Here is a 27,981-nt window from a genome sequence, read left to right as displayed (position 1 = left end):
ATTTATATATATATATATAAATAATTTCAAATTATGTAGAATTTCACTTTATGGAAAATATGAGAGAAATCAATAAGCAAACTTTCCAGGTACAAATACATTAAAAATTTTAGGTACCTGGTAGATAAACACAATTTAATTAACCAGTTCAGTAACTATTTTGTTGCAGCTGAAAACTGATTTTTGTATTTCCATATCTGTGTGCCTGTAATTCAGGATTGACTTATGATAAAGATAAATAGGAGCTTTCCAAGAGATTCTTGACTTTGTACAAAGAATTTTAAGTGTTTTATTGATGTGTTGGTAAGTAAGATTTTAGCAATAGGTAGGTCAACTCAGAGAAAGGACCAATTTTCCAGAACAACTAAGGGGCACAATTACAATTAAAATGCAGGTCTCTTAATTGACTAGCTTGTAAATGTCAGGAAAAAGACTAGACTAAGCTGTCATTTATTTTCTTGGAGTGTGTGAGAACTGTAGGCATTTACCAGCTATAATTAAATCAAATAATTTAAAAAAATTATCATCTCAAACTGTGTGCAAAGTATTTTACCAGTGATATTTTAAAATTATTAGAAGTGTGAACAACAGTCCCTTTCTCTCTAATCTTATGATCACAGTGTGATAAAGCATAGAATCTTGGAAAGATAAATAATAATACAAAGAATAATATTGAGGGGCCAGTAAGTGGCACGGTGGTTAAGAGTACTGAAATCCTACATGGCTGAGGACTGGACCTAGTGGCTTGCTTTCTCATTTAACCCCTTCTCTCTCTCTTGCTCTTGCTCTGTCTTTCTCTGGTCAAATATAAATAAATAAATAAATAAATACATACATACATACATAAATAAAAGTTAAAACTTTTTTTGGGGGGGGAGGGTTTTTTGCTATAGGGTATGTGCACTCACCAGAAAGAGAGAGAGAAACAGAGAGACAGAAAGCGAGAAATAATCCCCCAGGGTGGTTGACCACACTTCAGTCCCTTCTCTTCCATTCTACTCTCAGGATCTTGGGCACAAACACACATGTATCCGGCATGAGTTTAAGCCACCAAGTCTGGGACTCAAGCTGCAGTCGACTACATAGGAATCCAGCAACATAGCCATTATGCCAACTGCCGATCCCAAATACGATATTTTTTTGAAAAGAATGATATGAAGAACTTACTAGTTTGTAAATGAATCATATGGGTTTTTAACACCCAAAGTATGACTGTAAGCTATATTCTTTTAAAGAAACTTTAAAAGAAAAAGAACTTAAATTAGGATTTTAAGCATAGCTTAAATTTAGGTCAATGGTAATGAGTGAGCAAAGGTAATTGGCCTTGCTTTACCATAGTGAACAACCAGGTGCAATTTAGGGTAAGGATTAAGCTGGCGTACTCTCTATGCTCTCCTGATTTTAACTCTGTCCTCTACCATTTCCTGGCTATCTATTCTTACAAACCTTCTTCTTTGTCTGTTTCCTCATCTGTACAAACAGAAGAGTAATATACCTACATCTTATGGTTGTTAACCATCAGGATATGGGTTGTGAATCTGTCTGCTGCACTGGACTGGAGGGGTTTTGCCATCACAAAATCAGTATAATCTCTGCTTAGATTTTAGCTGCAAAGAGGAAGTGGGAGCATTTGGACATTTCTTTCATCTTTGCTTTAACTAATGCTTTTTAAAAAAAAAAAAATTTAAAAAACAGTGTGGCATTAGATGGTTCCATTGAGGCAAACAACTAATGAATGGTGACAAGCATGACTTGTCAGTTAAACCATGTAAATCGACAGTGTGTCTCAACTAAACTGGTGTTAGGCAGATAGTTTGTGAGTGCCTGCTGGGCAAAAAGAAAAAAAAAAAAGACAAATGGGAAGTGTCTTTTAGACTTGTCATCATCACTGACATTCCCTTGGTAGTGGGCTTTACAAGCCACCCACCTTCTGTGTCATAACAGGTTGTAACAATGTATTTAAATGACAACTGCTACTGCAAGTAGATTTAACAAGGCAGTGGTCCCTAGAGGCACTAGAAAATGTTCCCAGAAAACCTTTCCCATTTGTTTCTAACCACTCTGGACTAATAAAAGCCTGCACGAAAGCAAGAAATAGGGCTGCAATCCCTTTCTCTCTGCAGCTGCTCGTGTAAAACCATGGTTTTCCCTGCACCTGAGAAGTTTGCCCATACAGAGTTATTTTTCAAGCTAAATGTGGAAACTGCATAGATCCTAATGCCACCAATCGCTTTTAAAGCTTCAACTCTGATACAGCTTTGAAAGTAATTAGATAAAGAAAATTAATTCCAGTTGGTAACACATAAAACATTTCATCTGGAAACTGACATGAATAAAATTATAACTATGGTAAATATACAATATGAAAATCTAAAATTACAATACATTCTGACTTTAATATTTCCATACAAATGAATGTTTTGTTAACTCTCAGTAAAGTACCAGTAGCCAGGAGACCAACACAACAATCGGAAAGAAGGATACGCTTTTTGTGTAAAGCCTTTGGTCAGATCCAAATTCTAAGACTGAGCTGGAAACAGGAAAAGATTCTGCAAAAAACAGCTGAGTCAATACTTCAGATTGCTCAGTTAGGTTTTTTTTTTTTTTTTTCTCTCTCTCTCTCTTTTTTCTTTTCTCTAGTTAAAAGTTTTTTAAAAAGATGGCAGATAGATAGATGGATGGACAAGATGGACAATAGGTAGATGATAGAAGATTGACAGATGATGTAGCTATTTGTGGCTATAGACATAGGTACAAAGGTAGATCATTCTCACAAGAGGCAGTATCTTCTCAAGGGGTGAAAATTCATCCTGGGACACAAAAATCTTAGATGTTATACCAGTGCTGAACTTTCCAAAGGGTCACAACACATAAAGAAGCAATGCAGTATATGCACAGTAGTACAATTCCATGGGTACAGGGCAATTAGGAGAAAGAAATATCTGGAAATATTCAGCCATGGGATAATAAAAACAAACAAATAAACACCCTGATAAACACCCATATAGATAAACAGGATTTGAGTCACGTATACCTTTCTCTTTTTTTCGTATATATTTTTAAGGTTTTTGCCATAGGGGCTTATATACTCACTGGAGAGAGAAAGAGAAAGACATCAAAAGGGAAAATGAGAAATCACCACCCAAGGACCATGGCCATCCAACACTCTCTTCTCCTCCATTTTTCTCCTGGCATTTTGGGCACGCACAGACACACACACACACATACTCACACCCCATGTGATTTTTTTTTTTAGAATTATTTAATTTAATTTTATTTATTCATTCACTTATTTTAATTTGACCAGAGAGAGACAGAGACAGAGAGAAAGAGAGAAAGAAAATAAGAAAGCAAGCTACCAGGTCTGGGACTTGAACTGTGTTCAGCCATGTGGGAATGTCCAGTGCCTTAACCACCATGCCACCTGCTGATCCCAATAACCATGTGATTTTTAAGCCCCTGGATCTGGGACTCAAACTGCCATAGGCCACCTGAGAGTCCAGCTTCTTAACCACCATGCCACTTGCTGATTACAAGTCATAGATAACACTTCAAACAACAAGTTGCAGAGAGATAGGCATCAGGGGATGGCAGAACCCCAGAAAATAAAACCAAAACGAATCTCCAAAACGATTATATGCACATATATTTATATACTGATATGTGCAATATATCCTTAACTTTAGTTCAATTCCACAGATATTTATGAAGTGCTTACTAAGGACCAGGCATTTACTTGCTCTGGCATATAGCAGTAAAATGGTGCAATGGAGACTAGAAGCTAGATGGAAACATATCCTACTATGAGCAGAGAAAAAGGAAGTACAATTCTGAGAGCTTAGAGCAAAGGAACACTTGGAATATTACTTTTGATGAAGCATGGGTGATAAATAGGACACAGTTAAGCAAAGTATTGGAAGAGAATCTTCCTGGCAAAGAGACTACCTAGTATGCCCAAAGGTCCAGATATTGAAAACAGTGTATCATGTTCAGATAAGCAGATGGGAACCAGAATTGTTGAGCTTTGGAGATGAAGAGGTCAGTGGAAGTTAGTGAGACTTAAGAGGTAGCACAGAGACAAATGGAGGTCACATAAGTCATGGTATGAATTTTGGAGTATTTCTCAAAAGAAAAGAGAAAGTGTTGCAAAGTGTTAAGGAAGAGATTTGATCACCTGATCAGAGTTGTATGACTAAGACTGGATTCGGTCAAGTTAGTTTGCCCATGTAAGTGGAAACAACATTTACATCATCCTTAATGTCTAACAACAAATTTCCTTCTCAGGACTAGTGACTACTATTGCAACTCTATAATATTCTTGTTTAAAATGAAAATTGAAATCTGGAATCCTTGCTTGGCAGTATGCTGTCCAGAAACTGGAGTAAAGAAAACAAATAATGCAATGGCTTAATTAATCAAATATACAATAGTGTCTTCTGGGGGATGAAGTGATTGTGACAGGTTTCTAACAGAGCATGTGGGAACGTTTGAATTAAGATGTTTAAGACATCTGTCTCACATTTCTGTAGCGAATGCAGCAGCCCATGATGATGAAATAACAGACACAGAATTCAAATAAGTGTAGTTATATTTGAATATAACTGAGGTGGTTCCTTGGAACCTAAATGATTTATATTTGATTCACCCTTGTGGAATAACTGGAGCCCAGTCTATCTGTAGTAATGGAGAACAGAAGTTCGTCTGTGAGCTGTATTCAAAGTAGTATCTTTTGAACATTTTGTCTTTTTTAAAGTAGAATTCAAAAGGAGTTAAAAAGTTTTTTTGTTTGTTTTTGGTTTTGTTTTTCCCTCAATTTGCTAGAGGACATACACTTGCTGGTGACGGAGAGAGAGAGTGAGAGAGAGAGAAAGAGGGAGAGAGAGAGAAAGAAAGCATCATCCTCTCCTGTGGGATATGACCAATTTACAATCCCTTCTCTATTTCTCCCTTCTTTTGGGATTTTTGGAACACATGTACTACATGCTTGGCATATTTCTCAAGCCCCTTGATCGGGGACTAGAACTGTGTAATTGGCTATGTGAGATTTAGGTTCCTTAACCAACATACCGCAAGCTGGTCCAGAAGTCAGCTGTTAAGCCATGTTATGAACACAATCCATGTGGTACACAACCCATGAAATGATGCCATTGCCCTATTTGTGTGCTTTCAATTTTTCACAATGGAATGAATGAAAAGTTAAGGTTATCTCTATATTTTCCATAAATGTAGGTGTCAAAATGTGAGAATTTAACAACCAGAACTTTTCTAAGAATTAGTTTACATATAAATTTGGAATACACTATCGTGTTGCTAAGAATAAGAAAAAAAATTAATTATCTTATCAATGCATTTATTTTTAGTAGGTTAATTTTGTTGATTTTTCTGCCTTTGGTTTAATAATATTGGTTTCAAGATTACTCACAAAGCATTGCATTTAAAGTCATCATATTTCCTTAAGTTGGGTGATTCTTAAATTGGACAACTTTTTGTTTTGATTCTCTTTTTCAGGAAATTATTTTTCTAACTTTATATTATATAGTATTCCTTCTTAGTAATAGCCCCTGGGTTCATTTAGGAAGCTATAGAACTTCTTAAATGCCATTAATCAAAACAGTAACTTATAACTGACAGTGTAATTTTACTTTATAGTAATAACTCCTGACAGAAAGTAAGGTCTGAAAAAATTGTAAGTCTATCCAAAAAACACTTTATGAAATAGTAAGTTCTAAAAAATGAAGAATATTACAGAGTAAATGAATATGTGATGCCTTTAAATTTACAGTACTTAAAAAATGAAATGTACTAACCAAAATATAACTATTCATGTCATCTAGAGACTGAACAGTGCATTAAGTATACAAAATTAGTTGATTGATCTATTTCATTCTAAACTGGCAATATCTCATTAATCTCTGTCTCTCCACTGTAAAAAGAAACCCATAAATAGAATGGCCATTAATTACAAAGTAAAGAAACACTGAATCAGCATCTAAAAATCTGTGTATTGTGTAACTGTTGCTTTTTGACTCGGATTAATCTCATGGAAGTTCAAGCTGATAAAATTAAAAGGATCTCTAGCACACCTGTCACACATGCTGATGTCAGCATTCAAAGTGTCTTGGATATAGTAGATCCTCTGCAAACATTTGCCAAAGAAACCCAGGAGTTAAAACTGGGAATCTAAACTCTTAAACACACATGTTTGTTCTTGCCAGAAGAAATAACAAGAAAGAAAGAAAAAAAAAAAAAAAAAAAGACCATAGCTAGGTTATCAGAATTCTTTAGTAGTATTAAAGAAAATGTTAAAAAAGCAATTTAACTTGACGATTTACCCCATGAATCATCTGCCTTTATTTAAATAGAATTTTCAAAAGATCACCTAATTAGATGCATTCAAGACATTGCCATGTATCAGGTGAGCTAATTTTCAAAACCATTTGCATATAAAAATTATAGAAATTGTTCTTTTCAACATTGGAAAGAAATCTATGCATATTATATCACTGAAGGCAATTATGTCTCTATATTCCTAGATAACATATTTAAATAATCTACTGGGGATTTGCTTTTCAAATTAAATTACAGTAACATTAACATCGCTGTATTCGTACATAAATGAAGGTTTCAGATACATTCATTCTAATCTAACCCTTTTCTTCTCTTCATCTTTCAGAGCAGTACAATAATAACTTGGAACAAAAAAAAAAATTAAACACACATGAGAAGGTTACATTGAGTTGACAGGATATTGTAATCCTTCGTCTGAAAGCTTCAAAAAGCCCATTATTGAATCCAGTGCCTCGGCATGTGTGTGTGTATGTGCCCATGAATGCCTGTGTTCTTGCAATGTGAAAAATGCAATTGACTGCAACCCTTTTTGGGTTTCACCTTTACTGAGCTGACATGATAATAATGTAGGTATTTGTATTGTGGCAAAATGAGCATTAGCTTACAAATTTCTCTAATTAATAAAGAATTATTAAAAGACTACATCTAACATTTTTGAAAGAGAAAAATCATTTCTCATGCCCTGGCTTATTTCACTTAGCATTATGTCTTCTAGAATTTACAATAAAAATGCTAAAAAACCAACCCACAAACAGAAACTGTTTTTCAGAACACGACTTAGGTATATAAAAAGGTCAAGAATTTGACAATAGTTGTATATAAATAGTTTTAAAAATTCTGGCCATTAATTACAAAGTAAAGAAACACTGAATCAGCATCTAAAAATCTGTGTATTGTGTAACTGTTGCTTTTTGACTCAGATTAATCTCATGGAAGTTCAAGCTGATAAAATTAAAAGGATCTCTAGCACACCTGTCACACATGCTGATGTCAGCATTCAAAGTGTCTTGGATATAGTAGATCCTCTGCAAACATTTGCCAAAGAAACCCAGGAGTTAAAACTGGGAATCTAAACTCTTAAACACACATGCCTGTTCTTGCCAGAAGAAATAACAAAAAAGAAAGAAAGAAAAAAAAAAGAAAACCATAGCTAGGTTATCAGAACTCTTTAATAGTATTAAAGAAAATGTTAAAAAAGCAAATTAACTTGACAGTTTATCCCATGAATCATCTGACTTAGCAATTAGCTAATCTTTTATTATGTATCTATTTATATAATCTAACACTAATGTAAGTGATCATGAAGGATAGGTCAAATATAATGCGTGAACTCTTTAAGATTTTTATTTCACCTTGGAAGACACAACACCCAGCTTTGGATACCAGGCCATAGCCCTTATATGAATGCTCACTGGAGTTATGTCCCTTTATTATTGCAAAGGATAGGTTAATTATGAATTTTACTTTGTTTTAAGGAGTCTTAGTGCAGAATCCTTGGCGATTTTTAAGAATATGTCTCTGTTCTTTCAAACTTGCCCATACCAACTTCAACAGAATTTTTTAGTGGATTCATCAAGGTTTTCCTCAGCTTAATCTCCACAGAAGTAGTATTTTTTTTAATTGCACTTATATTTCACTGCAATTAAATGTTATTTCATGCTATCTCATTAAATTATAGCACTGCAGGAAAATTGTTAGTCAAGTAAGCAGATTGAGAACGAAAACAACTTAATGCTAGGAATCACTGCATTCCACTCACGGTGGTATATGTATACAAGCCGGCAGACTAGAGTGTGCTGCTGGGCTTGAGTCTTCAGTCAGCTCTGAGCATAGTCAATATGGTTTCCAAAAGGCATTATCTCATATTCAAGAATATTAATCAATTAACTGGGAGCCAAGTTAGAGAGTATTACATTGTACTAAAAGCTATAATCATTTTTTTTTTTACTGATATTCTGATTTTCCTTTAATAAGCAAACAGCAACAACAGCAACAAAAACACACAAAGATCTGCACAATTTGCAGTCCTTGGGTGACCACATAGTACAAAGGGAAAAACAGGAGGCTTTGCTAGTTTGGTCTACATGGTTCTTACAGCAGGGTTCCAGTTTACAATTGTGTGTATGTTTGTAATTTTTATGTTAATCTATCATATTACTAACTAGTCCAAGGCTCTCACCATCTGTTTGTAAATGTAAAGGACACATGCTACCTGATTCTTATTCCAATTATTTATCCTATTTTTTTAAATGAAAATTATTTTATCATTATTATCATTATTATTATTTTAAATTTGACCACAAGAAGAGAGGAAAAGTCAGAAAGTGAGCGGCCAGGTCCATGCCATGTGGGATTCCAGTGCCCCAACTAAGACACCACCTGTTAATTCTCTTTTTTTTTTTTGGAGAGGTTTTTGCTATAGGGCGCATGCGCTCACCAGAAAGACAGAGAGAGACAGAGAGACAGAAAGCAAGAAATCACCCCCCACGCTGCAATCCCTTTTCCTCCATTCTCCTCTGGGGATCTTGGGCATGCACGCACATGCGCCCAGAGTGAGATTAAGCCACCGAACTGCGGTCAATCACATGGGAGTCCAGCAACATAGCCATTACACTAACTGCTGGTCCCTATAATTCAATTCTCTATTTTTAAATATTTCTTCCATACAAAGAAATAATCTGCAAATTCACTCTTCCTAAGTATTCCTTACACATAAAGGAATAATCCAGATAGTTGATATATGTGCAAATGCTTTTGTTTATCCAGTTTCCACTTTTCACTTTGCTAGCACTATTTAGCTTTGCACATTATTAAATTATTAAAGACATATCACATTTAGAAAGGTGCCTGGCTCACAATAATTATGTAAATATTAACAACTATTAAATTACCTAGTCACTGAAATTTGGTTTCTACATTTGTAAAATGAGTTTCTTAAGAAATGTACTTTATGAACCTTAGTGCCTGCCTCCTATAACATACAAAGGTTTTGTGTTCTATTTTGGTTCATGCATTTTAAATTAGTACTACATTTTGAAGCTTTCCAGTGTTATAATAACTTGTATGTGTTTCTGAAGCTCATATCATTTATTGCATTAATTTCTATGTACATTAAAAAGCACATGTCTTGGGGCCAGGCAGTGATGCAGCAGTAGGATGCAAAGCTATGTGAAGAAATCCCACATGAAAAGGTTCCTGGTTCAAGTCAGGAGGACACCTTGAATGTAGTGATAGTCCTGGGCCGGCTGGGGATGGATTATGGTGTCGAGATTCTGTTGGGGGGTGCTGTCTCTCTGTCTAGCTTAAAAAATAAAATCACACTACTTAGTAAGATAGACTATTGACTGTAATATTTATTATAATTTTTAATGAGCTTCAAAAATAAGACTATAATAAAAAAGTTTAAAAAACAAGTAAGAATAGGGGAAGGCCAATATTTAAGTGGTAATACCAGGAATAGGTGAGTAAAAGAAATGAAAATTATTGCTCATCAGTTTTATAAAATAATTCTGGGCGCATGTGCCTGCATGCCCAAGATCCCTAGAGGAGAATGGAGGAGAAGGGATTGAGGCATGTCCATTCCCTTCTGGGGGATGATTTCTTACTTTCTGTCTCTCTGTCTCTGTCTTTCTGGCAAACGCACGTGCCCTATAGCAAAAACCTCTAAAAAAAAAAAAAAAAAGAAAGAAAAGAAAATAATCAATCATAAATTTTCACAATTTTAGAAATAACTCAATAATATTATAAATATTCATTTGGAGGATTCTGTTTATGATTGTTGAATTAGAGCTAAAAGGTGAAATTACCATTGCTAATTTTTATGTAAAACTACAATTCTGTTGTTAACAAGTGTTCAGATGCAAAGCATGTATTTTAAAAGAAAACCAATCACTGAAGCAAAATATTAACAAATTCCTATTTTTAAACGTCTCCAATATTCTACATGCTGCTTATTTACTTTAAACAACTTTTATACAGATTCACATGCATTTTGAATCAGTGTACTTACTATTCTAGAGCTTTAAAGAACAGAGTTCTTATTTCTATAACTTTGAAAAAATAATAAAACCATTGATGACAAGTGGCTTTTTATAAGTTGACCTAGATATACATTTCTTCTTATTTCAAGGTACTTAAAATGAAAGTTCACATTGATTAGATAGCATTTATAAAAATTCTATTATCTTAAAATCGCTGTCTGGGCATTGTGTTTATGGTTTCTTAAATTGCTTTATCAAGACGTAAAGATGACAGGTGCCCTGATGACTGTAGACCCTTTAATGATTTTCTAACCATGGTCAATCCATTAACCTTCTTAACATTCCTGTATCACTATCTATAACTTCTTGTGTCTGATCTAAAAGAACTTTTAATCCACATACCATCTTTTGAGTAGTTGAATCAATATTGACATGTAAATAGATGTTAAAAATTTTATAGTATAGAGAAAAACCAACATGAATTATTTTAGGTTTGCTAACTACAATGAATATTTTACAGAAAATGATGCTTCTATACATCTGAGAGCATGTAGTTTTATGACACTAATGGGAAGCACATTACCTGTATTGTAAAACATGCATGACAAACAGTTATAGAATGAGAAAGAGCTATATACATTTCAATACAGAATCATATTCATTTTAGCTAAATATAAAATTAGTAAATAGGTAGATAGATAATAGTTATATATCATGAATTCTTATCTTCACTTAACAATTATCTATTTATAAGAGGAATGCCAGTATACAAGAAGAGTTCAGTTGTTCAAAATAACAGACTTATGTGAAGATCCCAGCTTCACCAATAATCTGGCTTATCATTTTAAGCAAATTAATAATGTCTCCACAACCTTCTAAATTTTAAGCATATAATGTAAGTCACCTAAGAATTATGGGCGCTATTACTGAATAGGCACATTTAATTTTTCTTTAATATCTTTGCAATGTTTCATATAATTGCTTGGTACTGAATAAAAATAATGTATAAGCTTAGTCTTATGGAATAGAATTTCATTACTAAAATCATGTGATGTGTTTCCATTGGACTGTGATAATTATAATTATCTTTTTTTGTAGAAGATGGACTATTCAATGAATCATGTTAAAATGAGGCAAATAGTTTCTCACTATTTTTCTAAAGTAACAGCGCTGAGGTGAGAGTTTACTTGGGGATGCCAGGATAAATGGCATGAAATGAAAGTTATTGAAATTGTGAATCTTCATGCTGTGAAGATTGAGATAAAATATTTAAACTAAATAGCGCAGACTCTGAAAAATGATAGATGCCCCTTAACAAAACTGGGGCTACAAACAGCACTTTTTGTGGATGTTAAAATTATCTAGGTACTGTTGTAAGTTGTTACGGGATCTGAGGGGGAAATTGAACAATCTGTCATTTCAAATGACTTTGTGTATTTCCTGAATATAGGTCAGGATAATAAAAGTAGAGAGGGAAGTTATGGAAAGGAGATCTAAGAAGTCAAACCTCTATAATGTTGTGAACAGGACACCTGACACAGAAATGCCTCATTGACTTACATTAGCGTAAAACTTCCTTGTTGACAGGGCTACAATGAAAGTCCCAAGTATATTGTTACCAATTCTTACCATTCTAAAGAAAGAAAAGGAAGCATCAAGAAAAGTAGTATTTTCTAAGTGTCAGAGGCACTGCACTGTCTTTAACTTTGCTTATTTATCCTGCAAAGTACTTATTGTACATGCCCCATACTAAAATTAAAAAATATATATATTAGTATTGATTCAAATTTAAATGTACTGAGAGATGAGGGTTTTTGCTTTATTTTTATACTTTTGCCTTGTTTTTTAGACTACTTATTAATTTTGTCATAATTATTTTTTTAATTTGATATAGGCACTAATGAGAAAGGTATAAAGAGGGGGACCAGCAGTTAGCGTAATGGCTATGTCGCTAGACTCCCATGTAGTTGACCGTGGTTCAAGTCCCTGACCTGGTGACTTAAACTCATGCCAGGTGCGTGTGCCTGCATGCCCAAGATCCCAAGAGGAGAATGGAGGAGAAGGGATTGTAGCGTGGGCATCCCCCCTGGGGGGTGATTTCTCCCTTTCTTTCTCTCTGTCTCTCTCTCTCTTTCTGGAAAGTGCACATGCCCTATAGCAAAAACCTCTCCAAAAAAAAAAAAAAAAGAAAAGAAAGAAAGAAAGATAAAAAGAGGGAAAATGAGAAAGCAAGCTGCTAGGTCTAGGACATGAACTATTGTCTTCCATATGGGAGTCCAGTGCCTTAATCACGATGCCAACCTACTGGAACCCATACATTTGTCCTTTTTTTTTTTTTTTTCTGACAGATGTTATTGTGTGCTCACCAGAGAGAGACAGACAGACAGATGGAGATGAGAAAGTACTCCCCATGGGTGTGGTCATGCTGCAATCCTTTCCCCTCAATTTTTCCCTCCTTTCAGGATTTTGGTACGGAAGCATGTACACCTAGCATATTTCTCCAGCCTCTGAGTCCGGGACGCAAATCAAGTGGTTGACCATGTAAAATCCAGCTGACCTAACTACCTTGCCATAGAACCAGCACGGATTTTTTAAAATGTAGCTTAATGTTATTTTCCTTTACTCCTTGGAAGCATTAGTTGTTAATCATACTTTTTACATTCAAACGCAATCTATATTTTTGTATCTTCATGATAAGAAATGTGTTGAGTAATGTTTAGAGTATCTTAGAGAAAATAAATGAATAGTAATTATATTATATTACTTTATACCACAGGCAAATATTTAATCTAATAGATGATTAACTTGGACTTAAGTATCAAAAGTTGTGGTGAATTAAAAAAAACATTTATGTACTTGTCTTAATCCTCATGGCTAATATAGTCTTTTGATGGCCTTGATATTTAATAAAAAATTTCTATGTATAATTTTGGAATATGTATGAACAAAACTACCAACAGATTTTTTTTTTTCAGGCTATAAACTTTCAGAATGTAGCACAAGTTAACATAATGGTTTTCTCACAGGGGCCATTTACATTAGTTTTAAACTCTACAACTGGCTTTGTTGCATTTATATTCAATCATGTTTTTACTTATAGCATGCAAAGTGGATATAATTTCTATATACATAAATGTTGTCAACATAAATCTTTGGTGTATAGCTCCTTTTTGTGTCTATTGTAGATAATCAAATACAATGAGTTTTTTAGGATTAAAGAAAAATAACAGTGATAATTCCTTTGATAACTTTATAAGACAAAATTTATTTTAATATGTTTGTTTATTACGGATACTCATTTTGTAAATCACTCTCATAAAATGAGTTTCATAGACTGAAAATGTTATATGTAGTCTTTAAATTAAACATCTGGTTTGATGGTGGAAAAAAATCTGATAAGTGATATTTAAAGAAGATTCAAATATTATAAATCAACTCCTCATTTTTATGTCAATAAACGTATTCATATATAACTCTATATGCTCCATGAATAAAATAAAAATAATGTCTCCAAAATTTAGGCCTTATAATAATTCCCTAAATGAGTTGATCATAGCAGCATGATTTATAAAGACCTAATTTTATAATGAGAATGATATAAAGAAGGCAAATTAATTATAATTATGTAATTATTTAGACAAATAAATAATTAAATTGAGTAATGTAAGTTATTTACATGGATGCTGTGGATAATAAGTTGCTTACATGAGTCAATATTTAGTGACTTCAGTCACGGAAGCTGACAATGAACAGTATGTTTGTTTGCAAGGACTGCTGTAATGAGGTACCAAATCTGAGCACCTTAAACAACAGAAATTCATTGTTCCATAGTTCTGGAGACTGAGAGTCAGAAATCAATGTGTCCACAGAGGTGGTTCTGTCTAAAGACTGTGAGGGAGAATCTGGCCTGTGTCCCTTTAATAGTTTTTGGTAGCCTCAGCCATCCCTTGGTTTGCAGATGACACTCTCCCTACAGATTCACTTCATTTCTTCTGTGCACGACTCCATGTCTATCTCTGTGCCCATATTTATTTGTATGAGATATGAAATATGGATTCACCTTAATGATTTCATCGTAACTTAATTGTGTGCAAAGTACCTGCTTCCAACCACAGTCCGTTTCACAAGTACTGGGGATTAAAATGTCAACTTGTTTTTTTTTTTTCTTATACCATGAGTCAAATTTTCCCAAAATGGGAATTTTATTGATTACTTTATTCCCTCACACAAAAACCACCTGTAATCAAATGAGGTGAACATTCACCTCAAGATTTTGTCGCCTTCATAATAGAAAAGATGAGGCTTAGAACTGGATCACACCACCCTTTCTCGTCTTATCTCCTCCCAATTAAAAATGCTCACATCTCTTAATAGCAAGCATCCTCTTAGATCTGCAGTTGGGCTCAACACATTCAAGCCTCAGCACATTCTTCTTTGTAGTTTTTGCCTGTTTCCAAAAAATAGGCTTAGTCTGTCCACCATAGCCTCTCTGCCTCCTATCATAACGCCACTGTCCCTGAGCACACAGAGAATCCTTGCCCTTTCTGTGCTGTGTCACTTTAGGAGGTTGGTGCTTGCCACACTTCTTACAGAAGGTCTGGCGGGTTTTAGGGATGTTCACCATGCTTGCGGTCAGGTTATCTGCATAGAAAGCAAAATGTCAACATCTTTTGATGGACAAAATGCAGCCCATGACATATGACCATCATATAAATTCATTTTGTGTAAAAGCTTTTTCAGAAATAGTGATGGATACCTGGCCATATTAACAAGTAGGTAATATGAGGTAGATAAGTTTTTATGTTTTGGTCTGTTCCCTGCAATTTCCATCTTTCTTTACACTTCCCTTAATCTTCTCATTTGACTGAGTTCCCATCATGTGCTGTTAGATATACAAAACAAATAAAGTCCATATATTACCAAGTTGGAAAAGTTTCTGTATTTTAAAATGCTGCTGTACATTTTTAGATCCCATTCATAATCAAGATGATGCTGTTCATACAGCTTTTGTCTTGAGTGCCAATTCTTTCTTTCTTACTTTCAGTGTATATTTACTAAATACATAGTATGTATCACACTTTCTATCAGGGGTATCACATTTTCTATCAGGGATATCACACTGGTATTAATGATATCGCTAATATTCTACTAGGGATGTCAATCTAACAAAACACTTAGACCATTTATTTTATTGCAAGTCTCCATTTCTTTTCTTTTTCAACAAACATTTGTTATTGTGAAAGTTTATTTACCTATCTCTTCTGTGAGTGAGAGAGACAGAGTGAAAGAGAGACCCAATAAGATTCTTTAAGCCCCGAGCAGATCAGCCCAGTCCTCAGTCAACTATGAATTATGGGTAAGCATGTGACCAGAGTAATGGCGTTCTCTGGATTTGAAGTAGAACCTTGCCATGTGGGATAGCCTCAATGCATTCATTTTAATGTTATGCCACTGACCAGCCCAAATGAAGATACATTGATGCCTCTTATATTGCAGTATTCTATTTGCTACTGGAGAAGTAAGACAGAGCCCTTTCCATCACAAAGTTTACATTCTAATAATTACCATGTAGTTTTAAAAAATATATATATTTTCAGATGTGGGTGAGTTAGTAAAGAAAAATAACACAGGATACAGGAAGAGTGACTTGGGGGAGAAAGCTTGAGAATTGAGCAATATTAAATGTGGTAGAAAAAGAAGTCTTTGAGAAGATGCTCTTGGGAAGATGTGGCTCATGAAATTCTTTTTTTTTTTTGGTCCTATTTATAATAGAAACCAAGTAGAATTTTTGAACAAATATGATTCCCTATATTTAGTTTTTTACATATACAATGTAAAAATTTCATGAGAGGGTTTTTTATTTTTCTTTTTTTTCTGATGTGGAGTTGAGAGCGATGCTTTCATAGTATGCCTGATGGTTAAAAGATTTGCCATTATCTCTGTTCATTCTGTGTAGATGTGTCAGGTCAAGTAACTAAAAGTTAACCCCACACATCTGTATTGTCTTCTTGGTTTTGTCCTTCTACTTTCTTGGTCTCCATCACTGTTTTGCTTTCTGAAATGCTAGAGAGAAGCTCAAGCCACTTGCTAGAAAATATTGCTTGTAACACCTCTAAGACCATCGGTTCCATTTCTGTGAAGCTGGCACAATTCACACTTCTTCAATTTGCTTCATTATTTATTGTCTTGTGGTACAGTGACTGGATAGTTGGCTCTGCTGGGAAAAAAAGAACAAAAAACAGACAGATAGATGGCCTCTCTCTACCCCAAGGACATGCAATTTAAGTTAGGCAATTCAGACATAAAACACGATGGCTGAGAAACTGGTTCATTTTCAAAGTAAAAAAAAATAAAAAATAGAAAAACCAACTTGAGTGTCCATTCTTGTTTTCAGAGGTAGAGAACTTACTGTGGTATATTTTTGTGAAGAATAAATAGATACAAAGGAAGAGAAATGGGGATATAGGCAAGATTACCTTTAAAATTTTATTCTTTGAATTTCAGACTGATGACCAGCTAAATTTTTTTGTCTGTAAGTGAAATGCTAAAAATAGTTTAATACATAGCCTTAAGTGCAAAAAGGCATGTGTATATACTATGTTTATTTATGGTAGGATATAAAACAAATGAAATAAATTCAAGGAATTAAAATCAATTCCAAAAATAAATTTTAAATAAAATTAAATAAACCTTTTATATGTGAGGCTTCAGAAAGTTGAAGAAAAAGTAGAATTACAGTATGAGTTTATTTTGGTGCAATTTTAAATATATCATATGCAATTTTATAAACTTTTGGAAGGCCTCTTACATATCAGTAAAATATTTTCCTAAAGTGTAGGAAAATGGGTATTATCTATCAAATCAGTCATCTGAAAGGAGTGCGATAGAAATTATTTTAAAAAATATGATGACATAATGATGTCTGTAAAAAGAAAAACCTATTATATTATATGTGAAAAATTTTAAGCAAAGAATATACATTTTTGTCTTCATGTAGAATGAGCTAACATATGTATACTTGGCTTTCAACATAAACCTTTACAGGGAAGCCAGGGGGAAAGACATTCTTCAGAGTAGTATTTTCAATAATAAGTTGCTCCTCAAATTTTGGTCTACAAAAGCCAACTGCTCTGGAAGTTCTGAGAGAATTCTCTCTAACCTCACTTCTTATTACCATCTATATTTCACTGAGACATTTCTATATCACTAGGAATCGCTTAAAAGAAGCAAATAGACTATCTAGATTGCTTGTTTTTGAATGAATGAATTAAAAATGAGTGAATTTATTTATCAGTGATGTTTGGATGAGAGTAGTCAATGAAATACTGTCCTTCTAGGATTTAGAGTCTTTCAGTGGGGAGTAATGGGTAGACACCATCTTGTATATGGGATTGAGGAGTGAAAAAAAAAAATCTTGTGGGATTTGGGTTTCTGAAGAATAAGGGAGATGAGTGAGACAAGGTGTTTAGACAAACTCTCAGGAAAAAAAATGTTATTGTATATCAATTTTGTTCAAGATCAAGAAAAACCATGCATGCTACCAAAAATAGTGTACCTTTAATTATAATGAAGGGTTTCCAATGATCTGGTTATATACTTGTCACTTGACTTTTCCAACCTTTCTAAAAGAGAAGGCATAAAAAGATAATCACCTTAATCAGCCTTACTCAAAATGGGCCACTAAGAATTAAAACTGTGGAAACTATAGGGACAAGGACACACACGAAAAAATGTAATTCTCAACCTTTGGAGACTCATATCTTTTCAAATCATTGGTTAGATTTTATTTGTTGTGCATATTCTACTTATCATTAGCTGTGCAAAGAAATACGTATGTCTTTGTACTTGCTATTGGTTATAAATCTTTAGAAATAGCTCAGCCTACCATTATTTAAAACTATGTTTTATGAACACATTTTCAGTTTGTTTCAATGTTCAGTTAATATTATGTAGACAGATACTTATTAAGATTCATTTACTTGGGAAGCTAAATATATATTATCTTCAAATTACATTGGTGAGATGTAACACCTGTGCATAGTACTAGATACGTATTCTGTCTGTCAGGAATAAATTAAGTAGTTTGGGGATTACAATGGTGGCCCTCTATGGTAGAAAGAACAAATGATAATTCAAACATGCCCATTTTATATGTGTCGACAGACCTATTACTTTCTAAATCAAATGGAGACGCAGACGATTAACTAATAAGATACTATACACTTGGAGTCTTTAACCTATGAGTTACAATTTGTACCAGATTCATAGGCATAGGTACAATACTTCAGGTTTTTATCTAAACCCTAATATATATGTGGTCATTTGTATTTTCCATAAGACATGTCAATAGATTCTCAAAAGCATTGAAAAAAATATATATATCCAAAGACAAAATTTAAGATCACTGTGAACATCCATTTTGTAATTTTTATTAAGTATATTTCTATTTCTATTACTGTGGGTATTTTATAGAATATTCAAATGTTTGGGAATGAAAAGACTCATATAGATAATAAACCACCACATTTGCAAGTACTTTACAGATTGCAAAGAGCTTTCTCAATGACGGTGCATTCTCAACTGCTTCCCTTTCTCTTCTTCCCTTCCTCCTTCTGGTCCTTCTCCTTCCATAATCCTCAAACTAGGTACTACCAAAGGTACAGGCATTTTGTATGTTATTAGGTCCATTTAACTAGCTATTTTATCTTTCTTTTCTCAGTTTATTCTGCTTACTTTTCTTTTTTTAGATTAAATGTGTGTTGACAATAACTCTATTAGTTCAAATCTTGATGTCACTAAATAGATTACTTACATTTTGAGTCTAAGGCTAGCATTTTAGCTTTCTTCTTTACAGTTTGCTTTACCTTTATTTGGTTCACAAGTAGATCTAAGTTTCAGTGTCATTAATCATAAACAAAAAAGGGAGGAGGGTGATGATAATGACCTACTTCATAGAGTTACTATGAAAAATAGAACTCATAATACATTTGAGATATTAAAATATTTTGCCTAATACCCCAAATATTGCAATTTGGATCAAGCATCAGTAAATATCAGCCATTACTAGAAATAATTAATGTGATGTGAAAATCCCTGACTCTCACAACACACTGTTTTAAAGAGCAATTCTGATCATCATTACTGGTAATAATGAAATGTATATTTTCTTGTGGGAAATCTGACACATTGTAGAACAATTATTCTAAAAACTCCTTTTGGAATTTGCCAGGATATCATGATCAAAATTCTTGAACTATATCCTTAGGGAACTACCATGTTTTCAATGCATAGTATGCATTAGAATGCATTTATGCATTGGAATCTTACTGTATTGTGAAAGTATTACGAGGAAACTTAAGAGCAAACTTATGGTCTGCTAGTTAAGGAGTTGGATTCCATGTGACTGTCCATATGATTTGAGTCCCAGACCAACAAACTGAGGAACATTCCAGGTTTATTTGCTTGCATGCCCAAAATCCCAAAAGAAAGGAGAGAGAAAGAAGAGGGGATTGTTGCATGAGTGTTGCCCATGGATGTGGTTGGGAGATACTCTTTCATATTCTTTCTTTTTTCTCTCTGGTGAATGCACACACCCTCTAGCAAATTTTTAAAAATGAAAATAAAAAAGAAGAGACTTAATTTGATTACAGTTTTGAAGGTGGGGTCTTTGGAAATTGATTAGGTATCAGTGTGAGAGTCCCACAAAACAATTTTTTAAAAGAGATTTTTGTGATAGGATGAAAAAAATAAATCACGTAAACAGCAGCTATGATAAATATGAAATGACTTTCCATTCTTTCATTTTTTTTTTAAGAGAGAGATTTTTCTATAGGGAGTATGAGCTTGCTAGAGAGACAGAGAGAGACGGAGAAACAGAAAGCAAGAAATCACCCCCCAGGTGGATGGCCATGCTACAATCCCTTCTCCTCATTCTCCTCTCAGGATATTGTGTACGCACACACACACACACACACACACACACACACACACCTGGCGTGAGTTTTAAGCTGTCGGGTCAGGGACTAGAACCACAGTTATTTACGTAGGAGTCCAGTGATGTAACCATTAGGCCATTTGATAGTCCTGCCACAAAACAATTTTACTGGATTCATAAAAGTGGAGACTGAGACAAAGACATCACCTTCTCTGCTTTAGCTCTTTTGATGTAATTCCTGCACTGCCTTGAGACCCACCAACAAGAAAACTCTCATCAGAAGTTACCCCTTAATCCAGACCCCTTAACCATGAATGAAATAAGCCTCTATTCTCTTACGTTACCCAGACCTAGACATTTTCTGTTATTAGCAAAAGAATAGACTAGAATGGGTACAGAAAGATAAATTATATTCTTGTAGGTAGTTTAAAAAAGAAAAACCTATTTTAAAACTTACTTCTGGCATTTTCTACAAATGGGGTCACCTTACAAAGCTTCTGGCAAAATAGCTTTATGAGGCTGCTCTGAAAGCATCCAAAAGATAAAAAACACAGAACATCAGAAGCCAGTTGGAGGAATCTGTGCATGAGTAGTGAATGGAACTTTGAGCCAGCTGGAGCTGCAACCAGACATCCAGCAGGATTCCATCTGGACCGGGCACCAGAACTTCCCTCACTGCTTGTGCATGGTGGAGTGTTACCTGGCTTCTGCCTAGTCTGGTTCTCAGGCTGTCAACTCTCTACTCTGACCCACAGCCTGTTCCATGTTTGACCTGCTCTGATTTCAGGTTCTGACTTCTGGATGAGCCCCTGTTGCCATGACTACCAGTCCTTGGTTTTGACTCAGCCTGGCTTCTGGTCACAGCTTCTGCATTTACACACAGTTGGATGCCCAATTCCCAGCTTTGGATTCATTTGCAGTAGTATTGGTGCACTTGCCTCAGGACTCTAATTCAGTCATAACCTTCTTATATTCACCCTTTTGAATCCGAGGTCTGGCCCTGTGGTCTCAAAAATAAACCTGAAGGAGGTACCTTCAGCTTGATCATTGAATGTTATTTGGGTCTTCTCCATAATCCTCTTAAGTTTTGGAACAGCATTTTTGCTACTCACTCTTCATGGAAAATACATCTAACCCTAATCTAATCTCTCTCAAAGTCATAAGTAGATCAGTCAATCCTGCCTACAAGCTTTTTCTCTTCCATGAGTGGTGCAAGAGTTAGTGTAATGGATATGTCGTTGGACTCCCATGTAGTCGACTGCGGTTCGAGTCCCGGACCCAGTGGCTTAAACTCATGCCAGGCATAAGAGGATGGAGGAGAATTGAGGAGAAGGGATTGTGGCATGGCCATCCCCCTGGGGGGTGATTTCTTGCTTTCCCTCTCTCTGTCTCTCTACATATATTGTATATATATAGCAATAATTTAATTTACAATTATATTGATCATATACAATTAGAAAACATATGCAGAGGATAGTACTGGACATAAGTAACCACATAAATCATAGTCAGACTATGCCAGGTGCCCAACAATAGATTAAAAATAACAACAATGGGGACAGCAGGTGATGTAGTGGTTAAGACACTGGATTCTCACATGGCTGACCACAGTTCAAATCTTGAACCTAGCAGCTTGAAAATGATGCAGGGAGTATGTGCTTGCCTGTCCAAAATTTTGGGAGGAGAATGTAGGACAAGGGATTGGGGAATGGCCATCCCCCATGGAGAGTGATCGAGTACCTTCCCTCTGTCTGTCTCTCTCCACCAAGCACATGCACCTTATGGCAAAGAAACAAAACAAAACAAAACAAAACAAAAAAAGCAAAGTCTGAACATTCACATATTGAAATGTTCACTTTGTAAGCTAAATAATGTGATTGGATGTATATAAAAATTTAAAAATAAAAACAATTTTAAAAAAAAGTTCACTGAAGGCCCAGCCTCTGTGATGCAGTAGATAGCTTACTGAAATGCAATGCTGGAAGACACATGGCAGGCTAGGGGCTCTGATCCTTAGACTGGTCAACCTAAAACATGCTGAGCACATGTGCATGTATTCAAAAACCTGCAAAGCTGGCAGACTAGAGGAAGATGATTGTTATATAAAGACACCCTGTGGAGGGTGCGTCTCTCTTGTTATTGCTTTCTCTATTTTTCTAACATGCAGGGATACATGTGTACTATCATAAATAAAATAAGTAAATAAATAAATAAAACATTTCTTAAATTTTAGTGAAAAATGGGATTAAACTACAAGTTTATTTTCATGCAAAAATATTTTTGAAATCCATATGTACTTTTTTTCAAAATACACGTTTTCCATGAGCTTTTGGAAAGCTAAACTCTTTACACTATGTCTGCATCTCAAAGCATTTTAATTTCCATGGGGAATATTCACCATAGTTTAAAAGAGGAATAAGTCTCTCTCTCTCTCTCTCTCTCTTTTTTTTTTTTTTTTTTTAAAGTGAATAAGCTTTAGGGCCAGCCGGTGGTGTGATGGTTAAAGCAAATGAATCCCACATGGGCAACTATGTTGTTCAAGTCCCAGACCCAGTGGTTTTAGAAACATGCTGAGTACATGTGCATGTGTGCCCACAATCCTGGAAGGAGGGAGAGGTGGAAGAGAAGGCACTGTGGCATGACCAGTCCCCATGGGGGATGCTTTCACGCTTTCTGCCTCTGTCTCTCTGGCTAGTGCATGCACCCTCCAGTAAAGGTTAAAAATAAATAAATGAATAAATAAATAAGCTTTAGCCGTGGATTATTTCCTGATATTCATGGATTTTAGGAGTCATCACATTATCTAATACAGTGATTCCTAAACCTGATGATGTATCAGAATCACTGAACAATTTGTTAATTTTATTTATATTAAGCAGTATTAGATGACGTGTTTGAATCTTTATTGTTTTAAAACATAAAATAGCTGTATTCAGAAAATTGCTGATTATAGGACTGGAGTGTCCATACTCAAACTCCAGCTTTCCCTGAAGTCATAACAAACTGTAACTAATGCTCTCTTGACCTGATGACAAACTGTAAGTTATTTTAATGGCAACCCAATAAAATAAATGTCTTATGTGCCCTTATCTCAACATGTATAAACTAGACTATAAATGGCACAATTATGTATACATACAGGCAAACAAATTAATCAGAAGAGAATTTCAATGAACTAAATCTTGAATATGGTTGGAAACACTTCTCTCATTTTTTTAACATGGAAATTACAGTTGTTCAATTAATATAGATCATAATTTTATGTGGCTAAGGGGGTATTAAACTTATCCCACAGTGGTCGGGCTGGATGGTTTCAGTGTGTCCTGCTTGCAGAATTACTGTTGAAAGTCTGTAGTTCTTTTTTTATCTTGCTCCAAGCTCCATGTGTTCAGTCAAGCAAGAAGCTCCAATTGCCTTCAAAGATACTCTTCACTTGAATGAGCACTGTGGGGTGCAGAGTAAGACGAGAGTGTGGCCTTGTGTAAGAAGATTTAACATATGCCTCATTTTAGAGCAGGCTCTATCTAAAAAGGATTCTACAACACCTTCAAGGCATGTACACATCTCTAATTCGCAATAGGAATTTATGAATTACAGAGCCAACCAGAGTGAACCCTATATTTTAAAGAGACTTAGGATATTAAAATTTAAAAAGTAAGGATAAACTGTTTTTTTTTTTTATTTTTTGTATGTGGAATCTCTCTTACATCTATTCATGGTTCAGGAGATAAAGTGGTAATTTACACGTCAGAGATGCCAAGGTATATACATATAAATGCATATCAACATTGAATTCTTTAACATTATACGTTCTAAGAGAACGTTCTAAAAGAACGTAGGCTACCTTGCTATGTTAGCAAAGATGCTTTCATAGTTATGAAAATGCTCATCTTTAGTTCTCTAATCTCTTTTTGTCACTCACTGCTGAAGATGATAATACACTTCATTCCCCAAGGCCGCCTCAGACAGTGCTAACTCAGCAGCATTTTTCTCTTTTGCTGTCAGGTTCTACTCACTTTTTTTTTTTTTTTTTTGTGACATTTGAAAAGATCTTGTTGCCTTCAGAGGTATAGACTCATAATGGTTAAAGGGATTATTTTCTTGGCTTTGGATAAATATATGAATTCATTTTAAATATCATCTATTTTTTAGGTAACAGGTAAAAAGTCTGTCAAGAAATTATTTAATACCATCAGGTAATATCATTATGTCCTAAAACCCCATTAGGAACAGGAAAGTTTACTTTTATTTTGATTTTGTTTCCTTTAGATTATTTAAATGACAGTATATGATTCTTCTGTAGAGACTACTTTGTTATATTGTTATCTGGGGAAAAGATGCAAAAAATGTGATAATTTTATCATTCAACACTATATATGTAATACTGTTACCTATTTCTTTGTACAGCTGTAGGTGAACTTTGGATAGATCATGGTCGTAGAAAATAATAGACAACTAAATCTAAGGTAGTGGTTTTGATTTAAATCCAGTTGTCTTAGCTGCTCATTCTCTCTCTCATAGATCCCCTCACCAATTCTTACCTTACAGCATAGTTGAAAAGTGAAATTATTTAGACCTGATTTCCTGAGTTCTCTTTTTTGTCCATGCATGGTACAGAGCTCAAAAAGTAGAGATAAGAGTCCTATACCGGGGACCAGCAGTTACCATAATGGCTATGTCACTGGACTCCCACGTAGTCAACTGCGGTTCGAGTCCTGGACCCGGTGGCTTAAAACTCACGCCGGGTGTGTGTGTGTGCGTGCCCAAGATTCCGAGAGGAGAATGGAGGAGAAGGGATTACGGCATGGCCATACCCCCTGGGGGGTGAATTTGCAGTTTCTGTCTCTCTGTCTCTCTCTGTCTGGCGAGCGCACGCACTCTATAGAAAAAAAAAAAACTCTCAAAAAAAGAAAAGAGTCCTATACTGACTCCTTTCATCAGTTCGTCCTTCATCTGCCATGTAAACACTCCCTCTTGTCTCCTCAAATGTACATGAGCACCCGCTGTGTGCCAGTTCCGATGCTGGATACTGACTATATAATATGTTGGGCAGTGGAAATAACTCAGGAGAATTGTTTTCACTTATTGTTTATTTGTTTGCTTTTTAGCAGAAGTCAAGGGTAGTTTATTAAGTCAAAGTGAAAGCACACTCCTGGGAGGTAGGAACAGACCTAAGTGTAAGAAAGGCTGGCCCAAGGGCCCCTGCAGTTACATTCTGTGAGGTTTATAATTTTTTACATCTAGCTTATGTTGGTTGATCATTGGCTGGGCCCATTGATTCATCTCTTTCGCTACATCAAGTGTGATTGAATCAGCTAGACAGCCCACTAACTAGAAATCTCCAATTTACATTACCTTGGTCAGGAAATTCCTTCCCCTTATTGGACTGTCTAGCCACATAGGCAGATACTCCAGTCCTCTTACTCATGTCTACTATCTAGTTTTATTCCTGTCTCACTTTTCCTCTTAGAGGAATGATACAGTAAATTTTTGCAGGGAGTTAAAGGTGGGTGAGCTATCTGTCTTATGTAACTGCTTCATGCTGGAAGTGGGTATTGGCTCTATCTATGGGAGAAACATGGAACTCTTGACTTATCAGATCTAGTTAGGGGAGTGAGGTCAGTGGCCAGTCACTGAGATAGTCCCAAGTTTCGTCATTAGGAAGGCTGTTGTTGGTGCCAGATAATAGGTGGTAGGAATCAGCAGAGGTCCCAAGGGGTTCACATCCCAGTTATATGAATATCTGTTTATGGTTTTTGATATTTCAGGCTTATTTTCCATATTGCCTTTAAATTATATATTTTACTGGTTTCTTTCTTTCTCATCTTTTTTAAACTCGATATTTTGTCCTTAAAGTTGCTAGCTGCACTGAAGCAACTACAGTTATATAGGTTTCTTATTTCCACTCCCCAACGCATACATGCACACAAATTCTCCCACCCATCGCATATAACTTACATACCCACTCACAGACAATAATTATTGTCCTGTTATAGCATTAAAAAAATGTAGGAATGTGTCACAGCATCAACCTTCTGTGGAAAAATAAACCTGAACTATCTTATTTATTTATTTAAGTGATTATATTCTAAAGATTTTATGAGTCTTAAGGCCAAAAGGCTATGGATATTATAACTCAGAACTATTCAGTATATGATTAGACATCTAAATCAAACAGAAAATGCAGTTTGTTCACAGTCCTTTATCAATAGCATATTTGGAAGTGAGTTATATAGTTTCTCTGCTCCATACATAGGCTTTGTTTTCCAGCATCACATGAATTTATTTAGTTTATGATGAGCCTAATTGTATTTGCGTGTGGATAAAAATGTGAGCTGATTTTATCAGTTCATTTCCAACTTTTTCATTTGAATTAGCAGCAAATTATGGTCTATGAGTTGGTTCCACCATGATTTCACGGTCTAACCCAGATAAACAAGGGCAAACCTCAGGGGACCTCTCAGTGGTAAAGCAATTTTAATTAGTAAATGATCCTGAAGCAGCACATTCAAAACAAACTATTACTCAGCAAACAATATTGGTGATGTCAGTCAGAGCTCTCATTCACAGCTTGTGAAAAGGCAGGAAGCTTTGGGAAAGAGCTGGGGAGAAGTAATGAGACGTGTCACTTAAAGTTAGCTTCTGGAAGTAAAGATCAAAGTGAAGGACACTCATCCTCCTGGTGCTAGAACGCGCATCAAAGTGTCAGGTCACAGAAGTATCTCAATTCTGCAGTGCCAAAAGGAGAAGGAGAATGCTCAGTTACCTTTCTTCAAGAAATAAGATTCTTTATCTTAAAATTCATAGTCATTAAAGGAAATAGGAGATGGTTGCCTAATTATGACTATCCATAAACCAGCATATCACCAAATCATTATCCTCAAAAGAAAAAAAAAAGTAAATATTCATACACAGGTTTCATTTTTTCATTTCATTGACAAATACATTATTGTTAAAGTTTTACATTTTACTGATATCGTTCTTTCATTTTCAAAGATTGTGTTCTTTCTTTTTATATTCTTTATGAATTATATTTAAAAGTTAGTTATTAATAATTAGATGTAGGGGACTGGCAGGTGGTGTGCTAGTTAAAGGAGCTGGACTCCCACGTAACTGACCACTGTTCAAGTCCCGGACCTGGTGGCTTGCATTTTCACTCTCTCTCTTTCTTGCTCTGGTCAAATTAAAAAATAATGATAATGATATAATATCAAGGAAATAATTCTCTAAAAAATAATGAGATTTAGAATCATTGTTAGATGTATTTTCAGAGAGCTTTACTAAAAATATTGGTATTGTGCAGCTTTAACATTACTGCTCCATTTAGAAATCACAGATGAAAGAGAAACGTAAACTGAAAATTTTGCCTTTTGCTGTGAAGAAGTTTTATGGGTAAATGTGTTAAGCTTTGAATTCAAATATGTGAATGGATTGATCAATATAATCAGTCAGATAAGTCAGTTATCAGCATTTGAACATTCTTCTTTCATACTCTCAGGCCAACTTTACTCTATGCAGCCTTATTATCCAGACAATGGAGTGATTAATTATAAGGTCAATGATGACAAAAAAAAAGAAAGAAAAGGTAGAAAGAGGTGAAGAAATAAAGTCCTGACTTCCATGTATTGCGAGAAGCCCAATCAGTTCCTTCATCTGCAGCTGGATGAGAGCTAGTGCTGCAGCATTTAGCTAAAATAAATGGTCTTACTTTTCCAAGGA

At 34.9% G+C, this 27,981-nt stretch overlaps 2 protein-coding genes across 5 annotated transcripts in view; one reads left to right on the top strand and one right to left on the bottom strand.

Moving 5' to 3' along the window:
* The window catches only part of PCDH9 (protocadherin 9), a 1,049,538-nt gene that overhangs the window by 641,740 nt on the left and 379,817 nt on the right, over window positions 1–27,981 (top strand). The gene's annotated exons all lie outside the window — the stretch shown is intronic.
* On the bottom strand, window positions 14,677–14,954 carry LOC106736124 (60S ribosomal protein L36a-like). The gene has a single exon (XM_014592098.1). The coding sequence runs from the start codon at window positions 14,950–14,952 to the stop codon at window positions 14,677–14,679; it is 276 nt and encodes a 91-aa protein (XP_014447584.1). The 5' UTR covers window positions 14,953–14,954.

This window comes from Tupaia chinensis, unplaced genomic scaffold, assembly GCF_000334495.1.
Source record: "Tupaia chinensis unplaced genomic scaffold, TupChi_1.0 Scaffold000658_2, whole genome shotgun sequence".
Taxonomy (NCBI): domain Eukaryota; kingdom Metazoa; phylum Chordata; class Mammalia; order Scandentia; family Tupaiidae; genus Tupaia; species Tupaia belangeri.
This window is presented reverse-complemented; position numbering and strand designations above follow the sequence as displayed.